The 17,303-nt window shown below is 34.6% G+C and overlaps 1 protein-coding gene across 1 annotated transcript in view; it reads right to left on the bottom strand.

Moving 5' to 3' along the window:
* Window positions 1–8,912: 8,912 nt before the first annotated feature.
* Window positions 8,913–17,303, bottom strand: part of NAALADL2 (N-acetylated alpha-linked acidic dipeptidase like 2) — a 1,506,494-nt gene continuing 1,498,103 nt past the window's right edge. Inside the window, exon 16 of the mRNA XM_059063915.2 lies at window positions 8,913–9,111. Coding sequence (XP_058919898.2) covers window positions 8,913–9,111 — 199 coding nt within the window. The remainder of the gene's footprint in view (window positions 9,112–17,303) is intronic.

Raw genomic sequence — 17,303 nt, 5'->3', positions numbered from 1 at the left:
ATTGGACAAGAAATATAATTGTGCTGAAATTCTATCTGTGAGCACTTAGGATGTCAGAGAATTTCTTGTAAGAAAGCCTCTGACTTTATAAGATTAGTACAATTGAAGGAGGAGAGAGGAAAGGAACTGAGTTTAAGAAATTGTGTCCTTTAGAAAGGCAGATGAGGGTAGTGTTTATAAGTGTGAGCTCCAGGATCAGACCATCTTATTAGGAATTTGTTACTTTTAGAATTTTATTTTTTATTCAGAAAACTATTAAGAATTCCATAACAAACACACATATATCCACCACCCAAACTGATGAGGGGGGATATAAAGAAATGAGAAGAAAATCTGATCTAGCACTCCTTCATTTTATTGTATGTGCTTTAATTCCTTTTTCTGTAAAAAAAAGAAATGATTGTTAAATTGTACTGTGTACCCCTATCCTTAGCACTTGTTTCCCTCCTACCATGAATCAAATTAGATATTTACTTTTTCAGTCTGTATTTTTATACTTTGAATACATATATGCTATTCATGGATATGTATATAATTTTGTATATTTAAATTTTACTTCATGGTTAGAATAATATATTTTTTTTCAGCAGAATATACATATACGTAATGCATATTATTTTTTCAAAATTTTTATGTGTGTATATGTATACCTGGTGCAATGGTAAGCCCCCAGTAAATGTTAGTTATCACACAGCAACGATATTGGAGATAAGAACATTCTGCTTTAATCTTAATGAACCTTAAGGAAGGCGCAGCAAGTTAGGTACGCAGCCTGAACACATTGTGTCTTTAAACTAGCTCTGCTCTGTCATTATCCTTGTGATAAACTACACTAGCTATGAGTTCCTCTGAATCTAGTATTGCCAATAGTTAAACTGAAGTGTTATATTTTATTTGGCTGTGCAGTCCTAGAAGGTAAAACTGTGGTAACCATTTTTGTATCTCTAGCACTTAATACAGTATCTGGCCTAGAATAGGCTCTCTGTAAATATTTGCTGAATGAATAATTGAGTGAAATCTGCTACATCATGCAATAGAGATGCCTTTGTGCAATAAAGAACTGACAACATTTTTTAGAGCAAATTTGAAGAAACAAAGCTCCTTAGCACTGGAGTTGATACAAATGCTGTTACTTGATGTTGGAACTTGGCACAAACTACAAACCTAAATGGCCCAATATGAGGACTGCATGTTTGAGAAAAGAATGGAAGGAAAGAAAAAGAAAAAGTGATAAAATCTTAGAGTGTTCCCTGAACAAGGCTTATTCCTGTTTGGGTGTAATACACAATACATAAAGATAATTCATTAATAATACATACTAATAACTAATTCATTTTGCATGTTTATAACAAAACACTGTTAACAATGATTTTCAACTGTATTTAATATTTTTTAAATGGGCATTTTAAATATGACCATTTTGCTGTACATACACATTGCATTTATGAATCAGAAAATATTCCTTAAAAGATGCCTTCATTTCATAGTACTGTGTTTTCAATTATGTGCAAATATTTAAGCAACTAAAATATAAAATATTCACTCATATTCTTAATGGATGTGATGTCCCAATCCACTTTTTGTCACTCCAAATCACAACATACTTTTTAAAGTAAGTTATATATTGAGTCATGTGAATAATACATAAAAAGTTGTAAAATAAATTGAAATCACAATTGGTCTAAATATAGAAAGCACTAGATTCCTTATGGGCATCCACACGTTACAGAAATTAGGCATTCAACCCTATATAATAATTAAGAAACTATAGACACATGCCTCTAAATCAGTCATTCAAAATCAATCACAGCAAAGACACTGACAATAAATTTCTTTACAATGAAAATATTTCCAAATCACAGATGATAAATCTATTTTGAACAATACTCAACACTACAACAGTTCAGTGCAATTTAGTAATTGGGACACCCCTTGAAAGAGATTTGTTTTTTAATCAAAGCAAATTTAATTAGAGCAATTGTGCTCCAGATTTTATCCCAAGTTAATTTATAAATCTTTATAAATATGCTCATCACCATTCTCTATTTTAGGGCTATATTTTTTATTATACAACTGAGAAATTTTATTCATTATAAAATTTCATATGTCTAAATATTGCTATACTACTGACATGGCTAAAAAAATGCATGGTTTATATTAACATTCCAAACACATCTGAAACTATTATCAGTGATGTGCTGATTTTTCTAGATGTCTATAAAAACAAATTAGCCCTTCAAAATGTCCTAGAAAGCTTTTTTCTTTTCTGAATACAATTGTATTCATATTCTCCAAGTAGCAAGTCTGAATATGTGGGATGTAATTGCCATTAAACTTTCCTGTGTGAAATGTAAATACTAAATCACCTAATAGAGACCTATCTCAGCTTAATAAATGAAATTATTTATAACATCTTTGGAATAGAATTATGTGAGCTACAATTAACCATCTGGCCATTTTGTTTCCTGCAGACAAGTTGCAATGGTGTAATAAAATATTTTGTTTCTTGTTAAACAGATATGATAAACTTGTCTTTATAGAGCAATAGCATTTTTTTCTGACTTTCAGAGTAAGGCAGTCCATTTGCAGCAGCTTGATATAAAGGTAGACAAATCATTATTAATATTATAAAACACTATCACACATACTAAAAGCATGATTCAACAATGGCTAAGAATTTCAAAAGATAAAGCACACTCCAAGGAGTGTCCATCTGTGTCATTACTATATTGAATAAATATTCTTTGAAGAAATTGGAGAGTTAAACTTACTGAGCAGGCCAGATAATTACTTAATTACACATTTGGATTGAAAAATAGATGTAGTTCATCAAAATAAAGACTCTAACTCTACTTCTGTAGCTAAGCTTCTGTTCAGATGCCAAGTTTTTACTTTAATTAGAATAAAAAAGACCTACATTAACTTCAATACAACATAATAATTCATAATAATGATTGTATATTAATCTCTTGAGCTTGCTGGAATAAAGCACATGACATATGGCATGGTGCAGGCACCTGTGTGGTCCTTTTGGGACTGAGGTGGTACATATTAATTAGCAACTGGAAAATAAAATCTGCTTCCTTCTGAGAAAAGCTACCTCAGTGTGTATTGGTTTAAGGCATCAAAGGAATTAGAAGGAATACTGTTAAACTCTGTCTATACTCCTTAAATCTTTGTCTAGATGTAGGCCCTGGATCAACTGCAATTAACTGAGTTAATTCTTGACAGATCCTGCTTAAGGACTTAGAGTAGACATACTTATCTTTGGCCTCGATGATTGTATTTTGGCTAAAAACATCAAAATTACCATTTTGGTTATAGAAAACTATATAACTATATAATTCAAACACAAGCTAACCAGAACATATTAAAATTTGAAAGCAGCTTTCTCTTGAATGCTACCTGAAAATGCCTCAATTTAATCCTTTGCTTTGTAAATTCAGATACAATCTGAGTATGAAACTATAAATGTCTTTAAGAAATATGTCGTGTCACAGTCAGCAAGCTCTCAAGATTCTTGGTGGTCCCAGGAATGCTAAAGGCACTTCAGTGTACATCTTTGAAGGGTAATGGAATGTTATTATGGAAATAAAACTCTGGCTGATTAACAGATAAATGTATATTGAGAAGTCTAGATCTTAAAATTACTTTCTCGGGATTAAAAAAAAAAATCCTAATCCCATTGCTAGAGTATTTTTAGAAAGGGAAAACAGAAAATTGAGTGGACATTGTGGTGACCAAAATTGGTGACATTTAAAAACTTTCTTTTGCAACTCCACTTTAAATTTACATCACTTGAAATTCTAAATTGCATAAAATAACACACTTAACTTAAAAGTATTTATACTTAATGGGGTGCTTAAAACTCTGAGAAGTTAACTTTCCGAATAGCAATTCTAATGAGGCTTTTTTAAACTAGCAATTTAAACTCATGCAAGAAATACAGATTCACTAGTGCACCTAGGTAGAATGTTTCTTTGCTCAAATATCACATTTTTTTTTTCTCCTGGGTTGCATCCATGCTCCTGTGATGGAACCATTAGGTTGCTGATCTATCTTTTGGAATATATAGACCCATTTCCCTTCCACTCAACACATGGATTAGCAGTTTAAAATGTAATTCCTTTCTATTGAAGGAACGTGTAATTAAGGCACATTTAAATAGCCCTTTAAACCAATGAGATGACAATGTGCTACCCACAGAGAAAGCTTAATTTTTGGAGAAATTACACATAACACAGAAAATCTCATGAGAACATTTTTGGCTAGGTCTACTAATTACGAAAATAGTTTTTCATTTGAGGCAAAGATGCCTATTCATCATTGGACAGATGGTAACGAATCATCATATTATTTTTGTAACACCTACTTTTGCAATGGGGAAAGCTACTATATATGGGATATTTATGTAATTTAAGAAGTCAATTAGTTATTCTGTGTTTTAAGGAGGATATAAAACTGTGGTTGTAAATCCCAGAACCTGGTCTCTTTTTTTTTTCCCCAGTGAAATTATATAGACATTTTGAGGAGGAAATTATGAGAGATGTAGCTTCTGGTCTGTTATAATTTTTCATCTAGTTGTCATGGTATTCTACAATGGAGCACTTATATGTAATGCTCTTATAGATCTAAGTTATCTACATATGTCCACCATTGCTAGGGTGGGCTACCATCATGAGGAATGATGTCATTGGTTTCTTCAAACTCCTCCATTAAGCCAGTGAAGTGGCAGATGACATAGTCTGATCAGTGGTACAGAAATACATTAAAAATTTCAATCATATCACTTTCTATAATCAAAAGATTCTTAACTTTTTGCAGCGCACAGCATGAGGAACACAGGTCTGGAGCCAGTCTTTATAGCTGTGGAACTTTGGGCAAGCCACTCCACCGAGTTTCCTCATTTGTTTTAAATGAGCTGTCGTGAGGAGTCATTAGAAAAAACAAATACATTAAATCTAGAACAGTTCCTGACCTGTAGCAGGCACAGACGTTAGCTGCGTCTGCGTCTTTTTTGAGAGATACAGTGGTTACTCTCTCTCCCTCTTTAAAAAATGGTGCCATTCACAGCAAATCCGTAGATATCTCTTTATTATTGTGACTCTTCAGTTTCTTTAGTATATCGCCAAGTGATGTTTTCTCAGAACCCAGGAAAAATGTAGATGAGAAATCCTTAAACTTCAGTATGCATAAGGATCGTTTGAGAAATCTTGCTTGAAGATGAAGATTCCTAGGCTTTCTTCCCCCAAATCAGAAATACTGATTTAAACTGCTGATTTAATATAGGGCTAAAATGTCCTCTCATAAAAGCATTTTACTTAATACCCTCCTTCCTGACTGCTGGTGTCATGCAGAGACTCTCCACCTCCCCACTAGTACCCAGGCTTTGTGCCTTTTGCATGGATTCCCTGGGACAGTTTCGTTTGTTACGTATAGTCAGAGAATGAACTAGTTCTTCATTTAAAAAGCAGTGATTCCAGCCCATACATCATCTGATAGAATGGCTGGTTATATAGAATGTACTGGAAAAGATCATTTATAACCCCGTTATATACTGCATGAGAAAGCAGAGAAGCTTAAATTCTAGCTGCACTTCTGCTGCTAACTGAATATGTGACTCTACCCCAGTTCCTTAATCACTTTGTATGCAGTTAGGGTATCTGATGGGAACGCTGATGCTTTCCGGACTGAAGGTAACATTCTAGGGCTTAGATCAGAATGTCTCTGGCTTCCTTTTACTCTGAAATCTATACTTTTTCACAAAGGGCTGTATCCCACGTGTGCCCTGCCTGAACCCAAATTGCAGTGGTGCACATCTGCCACATTTTCTTAGGAGAATAATCATTTATGAATCATTATGTCCTGGTACAATACTACATATGAAGGATTGTGAGAAGTACCAGGCACCCAGATATCTCAGCAACAATTTAAACCTACTACCAATTCACTGAAAACACTTGTTATTTTAATGTGCAAAGGATTTTATTTACTTGGGTCTATTAGGGAAAACTTTAAATGATATAAATTTAAAGGAACCCTGAGGTAATCAGACTATAGCAGTAATGTTCTTAGTTAAGAGGTTTGTTGTACTCAGAGATGCAGAACAGCATTTATATAATTGATGGACATCTGTTTTAATTATAATTTAGTTTCTTCACATCATCTCTTAAATAGACTAATAAAAATGTTAGTCCTTAGTTAACTTCAGTTTTCAAGTAGCAAATACCATATAATTTAGAAGCAAAAATTACAGAATATTGAGATTTTGATCTGTGCAGTGTGGTTTAGCTAAGTACACAGTCTTTAAACAAAAATGTACAAACACAAGTGTTTTGTGCTCTCAATGCTATTAGAAACTAAGGGAGTGAATTTACTTAGGATTTTGTTCTAAAATGATAAACTACCTAACTGATAATTATTTGTCTTTGTTTTAAATTCAGCTCCAAAGGAAGAACTAGAATGAATACATTGAACCTTGATTCACTATTTCTGATCCTTTGGTATAAGGGATTCTATTATTTGACCTGACATGCAACTATATGTGTATTCCTCCCACCTCTTTTCTGCCGTTTTCTGTGTAGCAAGAGAGGGCACTGACACTGAGGCTTGTGGGAGCTTGGTTCTTTAGCCCTTTCCTATAGACACTCCTCAACATGGCAAATACTTTTAGACACATAAGTGCATTGTTTACGAAATATATATTGTAAGGTAGTTTCATTTCTTATGTAAGATATGTGCACACAGGCAATTCAGATGAAAATGGATTTCTGCTTGAATTATCTAGCTAATTGCCTCAATTCTCTTCTTTGCCTTGAGCTTATAAGCATTACTTATAGTAGGAACAGCTGACCCTTATAAATCAATCAATGCTGATTAATTCTTTCCTTTCAACTTCAGTTTCCCTTTAAACTAAGATTAGGTTTATGTTCATCCATTAACAAGTGAAGACTTAGGGCTTCCCTGGTGGCACAGTGGTTGAGAGTCCGCCTGCCGATGCAGGGGACACGGGTTCGTGCCCCGGTCCGGGAAGATCCCACATGCTGCGGAGCGGCTGGGCCCGTGAGCCATGGCCGCTGAGCCTGTGCATCCAGAGCCTGTGCTCCGCAATGGGAGAGGCCACAACAGTGAGAGGCCCGCGTACCGCACAAAAAAAAAAAAAAAAAAAAAAAGTGAAGACTTAGACCTATAGACACTGTCTATGAAGTTGCTCTGGAGGTGTATGATGGGGATGTGTGTTTCAATGTTGTGTTAGAGAAAAATAATCCACATGAAATATTCTGAGGATATGTTTCCTAAGGGGAATTGCTTTGTCAAATACCAAATCAATTTCTAAAGGTAAGCTCAAAGTTTAAACACCTAATGGAATTCTGCAGTTTCGGGGAATAGTGGGTACTAAGGCCATTCAATGACAATGTCAGTACGAAAAGCTTCATTTTCAACATGAGAGAAGAGCTGAAGTGTGGGAAGGATATGCTCTTATAGTAACACTGTATTTTCTGCCTAAAAGTAGAAGCATGAATATTTTCTATGTTGTTATCTTAGTCACAATTAAGGATAAATAAGGGAAAAAACATCAAAAGTTTTTTTGTAGAATTAAGGAGCTTTTCGTTGACCAAAATAACTATTTCTTTCATAAGAAGTCCTTTTTGTTAGTGGCAGAAATAGCAATTTGATGCTTTTTAAGATATTTTGGGTTTTCAAAGAGAGACTTTGCTACTTTCCTGTGGAAATTATATGGTATTCTGTGAAGACTGCCTTACAGCAAGGAGTTTCAGAAAAGTACATGAAGGAAGAGCAATGTGAGATGCTTTCATTTTAGAGTAGCTCTATTTCAGTGCTTCCAACAGAAACAGCACAAGGAGAAATAAATATTTTCTCCCTCATAAGACATACATCACTCCCGAAATTTTTACAAAATCAACTGAGACAAATTAAGCATTTCAGAGCTAGTCACCTTATAAGTTGTTAGGAAAAAAATTTACATTTAAATTGCTCTGTGCAGCTACCTTGAGATTTTCCCCTGGAATGTTTATGGCTCTTTTTTTTTTTTTCATTAATACTTAAAAAAATACAATTTCATAACCAGTGTATTACTATATCTAGTTGTGTTACTAACAGGCACTTCACTTCATAAAACAGTCACATTCAAAGTGGTTTTGGTCAACCAATCACTCAGTCAGAATATTCGTTCTTCATATTGAATACTTGATAGTGAAAGTTAATCTGAAACCATATCAACTCTTCATTTCTATTACAGAAACTAGGTCACTAAAGCTCTAACATAGGGAATCATTTCTGTTTCTACGTGTTTTATCCATAGGAGTGAAGATTGTCCAGAACTTCTTGGAAATTTCCCCCCCCAAATATTTTATATATATATACCTATATATCTATAGATATATCTATAGATATAGATATAGATACAGCAGATTTCTTTTTAATAGATAAATCTTAAGTATTATTTCAATAACTTGCTTTTACATAATCAGAAATCTAGATATAAGAAAAAATATTAAATGTGCAAAATGCTCTTTTTACACATACGTTAAAAAATACAAAGGAATGGGCTTCCCTGGTGGCGCAGTGGTTGAGAATCCACCAGCCGATGCAGGGGACACGGGTTCGTGCCCTGGTCTGGGAAGATCCCACATGCCGCGGGGTGGCTGGGCCCGTGAGCCATGGCCGCTGAGCCTGCGTGTCTGGAGCCTGTGCTCCGCAACAGGAGAGGCCGCAACAGTGAGAGGACCACGTACCACAAAAAAAAAAAAAAAAAAAAAAGGAAGAATAGCTTTATACTTATATCAAAAGCCATTGGAGGGAAAAAAGTCTTCAATGTCAAAAAATCTAGTCAGATTAGAGCTTTCACTTGAGGAACTGTAAACAAACTTTTTCAAATGCTGAGAGTTTTCTCAGTTCTTTCCAACTAAGACACTCTCAAACACATCAAGTCCTGCTTTGAAATAAACCTGAGCTGCATTAATGCTGTTCAACACTTCTGACAGGGCCTCTTGAAGGGTCTCATTTGATGCAAGTGACTTGCAGTGTTCCCAAGCCTCTAGGAGTATTGAAAACTGGCTTGTCTTCCCATCAAGGTGGTACAGGATATTTCTGAAAAGAAATACAAAATGAGTAAATGTTTTATGCACCATGCTATTTTCATATCAAACATTATAAAAAATATTTCCAAGAAACTGATGTTTTTAATAAATGAAGAAATTATAACAGTACAATATTATCATTTTGGGACCTCTATTGAATTAATGGATCTAGACATTGATCATCAAAAGTTCCCTCTAGTGATGAGAGAGAATCAGACAGTATGTACCTCCTGATGGAAGTACACAATACTACCTATGAAATCAATTATTTTTGCTAAAAAATTGATCTAAATCTGATGAAGCTTCTAAATCTAATTGCTAATAAATACAAGAGACAGAAAAATATAAAAATGATACCACAGTCTGTCATCAGCAAAATACTGTGACAATTCTGTAGGACAAATGACCCAGTTTATTCAATGAATAAATTGTAATAAGAAATAGGGGAAGGAGGAACCACTCGACCAGGGCTTTTCAACCTTGTGTTATTGACATTTGTGGGGTGGTGGGGTGGATAATTCTTTTATCGTGGCAGCTGTCCTGTGCATTGTAGGATGTTTAGCAGTATCCCTGACCTCCACCCATTAGGTACTAGTAGCACCCCTCCTTTAGTTGTCCCAGTTAGTTTGGGCTGCTATAACAGAATTCTGTAGACTGGGCAGCTTAAACAATAATCCAATGGTTGGATTGTTGATGAGAGGCCTTTCCCTAGTTATATTCTCACGTGGCCTAGTGCATGAACACAGAGAGATTCCGTGTCTTCTCTCCTTTTAATAAGGACATTAGTCCCATCATGAGAGCCCCACCTGTATATGACCGAATCTAACCTGGATTACTTCCCAAAGGCCCATCTCCGAATACCATCACATTGAGGTTAGGATTTTAACACACATATTTTGGGAGAACCCAAACATTCAGTCCATAGCTGTTGTAAAAACTAAAAATGTCTCTAGACTGCCAAAATTGTCTCTTATAGGGCAAAATTGCCCCCAGTTAAGAACTTCTGCTTTAGACTAAAAGAAATGTCAACCCATCCAGTATAGACTTTACTAGGTCTTTATTCAAACAATTTTTAAAAATGAGAAGTAGTACAAAATTGAATACTAATTAAGGATTTGTTAATATTAAGAAATTGTTAATATTTTAGGTGTGATAATGGTATCATCAGTATGTTTTCAAAGTGTCCTTATCTTCTAGAAATATACAGTAATATTTACAAATGAAAATTATTACATCTGGGACTTGCTTCAAAATATTTGGAAGGAAAAAGGAGAGTGGAGCTATGGACATCACAGGTAGAACAAGATTGACCATTAGTTAGTAATTGTTGAAATGGGGTAATGGATTCATTATACTATTCTCTCTCCCTTTGTATATGTTTGACATTTAGAATTCTTCTCAAGTATAGTGTGTGTAATAAGACGGTGACTTGAAATTTATCCAAATATCTGAGAAAGAGGAATTTGGCCGTGGGCAAGTCTAAAGAGCTTCCTTTTATTCATTGAGAGATAGAAAGAATACATTTTGGTAGAAAGCTATGGATTATTGCATCATTTGACTTATTTCCAACCCAAACCACCTGAAATAGCTGAAATTTCCTGGTCTAATAAGAGAGGCAGATATATAAATGATTAAAATAATTATCTAATTGTCATATTAGAAATGTAAGGTCCAGTGATAACAGAAGAAGGATTGCTGCTGGAAAAATGTATCATGGAGAATATTACAATTTCATCTTGAAGGATGATGAGAATTACCAGTTACAAAGGTATAAGAAAGGAAACAAGCTAGAAAGTGGAGATAGCACCCTATGCAGGAGGAATAGCATATGCAAAGGTATGGATTTATAAAACAGCTTGCTCTTCTTAGTGGATCAATGCCAGTATTTCTGTATGGCCAGAGTGCAAGGCCACAGTGGGCAGCTGTAGGAGAAGAGCTGGGAGAGCAAACCATGGCCACGTCCTATTGGGCCTTCTATAACAAGCTAAGGAGGTTACAATTTTTTGGGGGGGGGAGCAGTAGGAAACCAATGCAAGTTTTTAAGCAAGAAAGAAAGATTATTAGATTTTATTTTGGAATAGTTACTTTGGTTGTAATATAAAGCCTAGAGAATGACTTAGTCCAGATGAAAATTGACAAAGATGTCAGTTACACAGTGATAGTTGTTTGAAAGGTCCACCGTACAAGGTTTAGTTAATTTACACTTATCCCTAGCACTGACCTCAGTTTTATATAGAGTTCTGGATCATTGTTTCCTAGCTCATCCAGGCTTCACTACTTCAGCCTCTCCTGAACTTCCCACTCTGTACTCTGATGGTGGTGAATGGACACTGAAATCTACCTAATCACCCATGACAGAACTCTGCAAGTCATTTCTTTCCCTTAAATATCCAACTGGTTTCTGAAGATACTCACTTCTCCATCTTTTCAGCATCTTTTCTCCTCTGTTGTGGGACCCTGATCCCTATATTTTCAAGGATATATTATAATATCATTGCTTTACATGTCAGCATTGAGAAATATGTTCCTTCTTTATCAGGTCTAATTCAGTGTTGTGAATATAGGAGGTCTTCAATCATGGTGATTTGACTTACTTACATTTTTATCAGGGTTTGTTCAGTGATGGAAATTTCATAGACCCTCTAATGTCAGTGTAAACTACATCAATCCAGGTTATTTTGCCTTTTAAGCATTAACTCACTTCAAAACAATAGATTTTGTGTCTTTGGAGAAAAATTTCAGTTGATAATAGTACATGGTGGGTGGCAGTGGAGCAGAAGATGCTTGAACTCAGAGGTTATTTCAGTAATTTGGTTTTCAAAACCTATTATTTGAAATGGGAACTATCCCTAATAATCCAATATCCTTAATTTTTGTACTATGAATATACTTGGCATTTTATGAGTTAGAGCAGTGCAAGAAGGATATTCTTTATATTCCAAATATCCTTGAATTCAGGTATAAACTTTGTATTAAGAAACATATATCCCCTGGATATGGGAGGGAGAAAAACGTCTTCCAAATGAAGAGGCAAGTGGGTCATGAGCAATGATCTGGCTATGAGCTGTACTCTGAGAAAAATGTGGATCTACTTTTACAAGGAGAATACTCTTTGAAATAGAGATTTCCCTTTTGATATTTCCACAACCTTCATAAAATTAAAGGGCTTTTCAGAAGAAGCCACTGTGCCATGTTAAAATAAGCAATTATATATGTATATACACAGACATATGTACATGTGTTTTATGTGTAAAAGTTTTTATTATATCAAAATGACAAACAAAATAGTGAGAATTAGCAAAACACCTAATGAAACTTTCCCTAAATATAAGTTTTATTAGTTTTATATTTATTTATTAAATTGGGGAGGGGGTGGTAAAAGAAACCAACTAATAGAGAGGAAGCTTGATATATAGCCATGGAATTTTCCCAAATGAAGATGAATCTGCCTCAAATGGTCACATGTATTCTCCTACTTGACAGAGCTGTGCAAAAGTTACTTTTTCATGTTAACATAATCCTTAATTGCCATAAAAAAAGGAGTGGGTTTTTACTGCCAGGATACCTATCAAACATATTTAAATTCATGGTAAACCATTTAAATAGATAGGTAGGTAGGTAGGTAGATAAAAACTGGTTTCGTATTTTGAGTATAAAAATAGTTTAAAGTATATTTTAATTACTTAATCATTTAAAATAGTATTCTTTTGTAGGCAACTTATACTGCTTTACCATTAAGCATAACCAAATTAGTATAATAAAAATATTTAGGGCTTCCCTGGTGGCACAGTGGTTGAGAGTCCGCCTGCCGATGCAGGGGACACGGGTTTGTGCCCCGGTCCGGGAGGATCCCACATGCCGCGGAGCGGCTGGGCCCGTGAGCCATGGCTGCTGAGGCTGTGCGTCTGGGGCCTGTGCTCCGCAATGGGAGAGGCCACAACAGTGAGAGGACCACGTACCGGGGGAAAAAAAAAATATATATATATATATATATATATATATATGTATATTTAATCATCTTTCGTAATAGTCATAGTTTTGAATTCTCTTCCTCTAATTCTGTTTCATGTTTAATTATAAATCATTTAATGGCAAATATATTTCCAGAATTTAAGAGTGCAAAAATATTTTCCAAAGCTGTATGAAACACTTCTGTTTCTTGAGGGCATACTGCTCAGCATGCTGAAAAACAAAGATATTATAATCATTTTTAACCAGAACTGCCCCTTAAATGTGTTATACCAGTGCAATTAATACATTATGAGAAGTAAGTTTAATGATTTGGGGGGCTGTTATAGTGACTTTTTGACATATTCAAAACCCACTGGCATGAAATACATTCCTATATACACATTCTATGTTTATTAAATGTTAAATGTTATTAATATTCAATTTAATGATAAGATATTAATAAAACATGCTCATAAAGGTTACAGTATTAATCCCTCAATGACAGTTCATTTAAGCATGAGCAGAGTCTCTAATATATTTACATAAAACTTCAGCCATAACTAGTATAAAATATCTAGAAGAGAGATAATGTGGAAGCATAAAAATACGTCCTAAAAAGAATGTTTAGGTCTAAAGCACAAGACATGCAATTACTTTTTTTTAACTCAAAAGCAATACATATATTTCTTAAAGACCAGTGCAATGGAGTCTGCAATGTGCCAACATTTGCTTTTTCTAACTAGTAAGCAACACAGTAATACTTTTATAATGACTGTAAACAAGCCATGTGCATAGAAATAGATTCTGTTTTGGTCTGTGAAATTCTACAAGAAGCTAAACACATTTTCCATATGCTACATGATTCAAGTAGAAGGCTGCGGCAATCTATTATGTAAGACAAACACTCATATCCATTTCTAACCAAATTGGATACAAATCAGCTTAAAATTACAGATACTTAGATTCTGGCTGAAGATCAGTGACTAGGATTCTTTCATCACAGTTTAAGAGAGAACCTTCATTTGGGGTAGTTACTGATACAACTTAAGTCAGTTGATCTTTATTATAGTAGAATTTTTTTCACCTTGATAAATCGCTTTACCTTAAAAACAAATTGAGGATAACAAAAATATCTTTTTAAAATTTTCATGAGAAGAATAATTTCTCCTACCTATTTTCAGAAGTAGCTCATCTTTTACTTTTTCTCTTTTGTGTACTAAAAACAATTTAGCTTGCTGCATACAAAAAATAAATTTCTGTATTTGGAGACCTTTCCCAAAAGAGTATCATCATATTATTTTATATTTGCTATTTGAATGGAAGACAAAAACCATAAAACTCAGCCATGTTGTTACATTTTGTCACATATGTTTCCATATACTTCTTAGTTCTGAAAACTTTCCTATGTATTCAGTCATTAACCCTAAGTACCCCAGGATCATCCCTTGGGAGCAAAAGTACTACTGTACCATTTTTTAATATGCAAATGATTCTTGCCTTTGAAAATATTTCGATTAGATCAATGTTTCTGATGGAAGCTTTTAAGCCAAAAGATTTTTGTGTTCCCATGTTATGTGACCAAAACTGAACCTCACTTAAATGGAGTTAAAAGATTTCAACAATATATATACTATATCATGTTTTTCAGATTAGGCCAGACTTGGAATCGACCAATAGCCAGTCAAAAGGCACATGTCTGGTACAAAAATAGGGTAGAAAGACAATGAGTAAAACCCTTGAAGAGTTTCTATGTCAAGAGTCTGTTCTTTATAAGCACAAGGAATCACATGCCTTAGTGAACCATTCCTGCCCTAGGTGCTCACACACCTGCATTAGTTCAATTCAGAAAAGTTTCCTGGCAGAAAGAATGGGCTGTGTTATTAATTCAATAAATCATCATCCTATTTGTGTATATACAACATTTATCTTGGTATGGCATGTAGAGACATCAGACCTAATTAAAATATTACTTAATTGAAATCATTTTAGTAGTTATCGTGTTTAAAATAACATTAATTCCACCCCCATGCCTATCTTCTCTCATCTGTAACAATTTGGATCTTATAAATGTAATTCATACAGTCATCCTGACCCACACACAACACAAAGAGACTACTAAAAGGAAATTGTAATACATTATTGATGACACTAATGAAATTACAACACACATCACTCATTTTAATGGATCTGTTTCAATGACATATCACGGTGACCAGGAAAGAGCAGCGCCAAACTCAGAAACCTCATTGATAACTCCAAGCAGCATCAGTGAAGGAGATGAAGCATCTTTACTCAACTGACAAATCTTTTCCACTCAGCTAAAGTAAAGGAAAACTGAAGAAAATGAATTTTGAAACAAAGGCATCTAAAGTCTTCATGAGTCATTTCCTGGTGTGTGAATTAGCAAATTAATGATGGAAATGATGACTCTCTTTCAAATGTTCCTTTTTATATTCATAAATGGGCAAAGGATGCCACCAATTCTAAATGTGAATTAATATTCATTATACCCCATGTTGAGAAACTCCTAAATGAAATCACAGTAAATAATAAGTCATGTCTTTTAAAATTGACTGTGTATGCATGCTGAATGGAGAGAGAAAAGGTCAGCTCAGTATCTCACAATTATTGCTCACTCTTTTTAGGGATTATACTAATTGTACTCCATAGTTAACAGTGGATTACTATATTTATATCAACATTAGAAAAGATTATGTGACTTGGATACTATGTCCATGAGAATTCACAAAATACATGGCGGCACTATTTATAGTACAAATGTCCATTCAGCTAAATTTGAATACGGTCTATACTAGCAAAACTAGAATGAGAATTAAGACCATTGTTGATACTGTCAAGCCGTAAACTCACTCTGCAGACAACTGAGGCAGAAAGACATGTGGAGTAGCTTGTTTGTTGGCAAAAATGGCTATAATTATTCCCTTCCCTGAATGCAGGCCTCTTCAAAATATGACTTTGCAGTTCTTTCCATCAAGAGATGGGGTCTGTTTCCCTACCTCTTGAATCGGGTTTGGCCTTAATGAATATGACATATATGGTGAGTCCATGCCTCAGTGGGTGTGGTGTTTCTTCTCTTTCTCTAGAACCCTGCCAAGCCCCCATGAGAAAATCCTGGGATAGACTGCTGGAAAAAGAACACAGGCAGCAGAGGGGAGCTGCTTGGCAGAGGCCTTCCTATACTAGCTAGTCCCAAGCCAAGTTGGCAGCAGAAACACTGGCTGCAGACATAAACACAGTCAAGAGACACCCAGCCCGGCTTAGACCAGAAAAAGTCCAGCCTAGATGGTCATATTGAAGAATATGAACAAAATAAATAGTTTCTTTAAGCCACTAAATTTTGGGTGATTTTTAGAGCAATAGATAATTGTGATAATTTGGTAGTGTTTTCCTTCCCTGTGGGAAAGGAAGGGATTATGTTGCTTTAGGCATCAGTTCTCTTAGTCTCTATTAATACCATTGACAGTGTGCAATGTATGATGTAGATTTGACAGCTCTTTAAATGACAGGCTGAATGCAAAAGACACTTTTGGAAAATTGTGCCCAATAGTTCTATAAGGAATGCATTTATAAAGTTAAGATATCCATGTTGATTCGTTAGAAGTTTTGAAATCTGTTTTGAGTGCCAAGTGGGATTTTTCCACTAAACGAAAAAGTTAACCATTACAGCAGATAATTTGTTGTTGTTTCTTTCTTTTTAATATGGCTCATCTTACTGAATTACAGCCCAAGAAACAAAAAATGATCTGTTCTCATTACAATTAAATATACAAATATAGAGCAAAGAACAGGGAGTGTAAACAATTATATTCTGTAGAGTTAATGTCTCTAGACTTCTCAGTCCATCTAACTACATTGTTTCCTCAAGAGAAGTTTCCTGAGGAAGAGGATTTTTTTTTTTTTTTTTAGGATATTCAAGGAAGACTTCCCCTGAAAGGCAGTGCTTGATGGTTTATCAACAAAGAAAAATTAGATTTCTGCACTCAAAAATCTATCATTAAATAAAAAGTAGAGAAAGAAATAAGACAAGATTAATACAATCCTTAGCACCTTCTGAAATTTGGAGAAGATGGAGATACAGTGACCATTATTTTTTCACACTCATGAAATTATTTTTTTGTTCTTATTTCAATTTCATCCCTCCTGTTTCCTTTCCATCTTACCTCTAACTATATGTATGACAGAAAACTCAATATTTAGATTACTTTTCTTTCTCATTTGGAATGCATTTCT

The sequence above is a fragment of the Kogia breviceps genome, chromosome 5 (assembly GCF_026419965.1).
Source record: "Kogia breviceps isolate mKogBre1 chromosome 5, mKogBre1 haplotype 1, whole genome shotgun sequence".
NCBI classification, from domain to species: domain Eukaryota; kingdom Metazoa; phylum Chordata; class Mammalia; order Artiodactyla; family Physeteridae; genus Kogia; species Kogia breviceps.
This window is presented reverse-complemented; position numbering and strand designations above follow the sequence as displayed.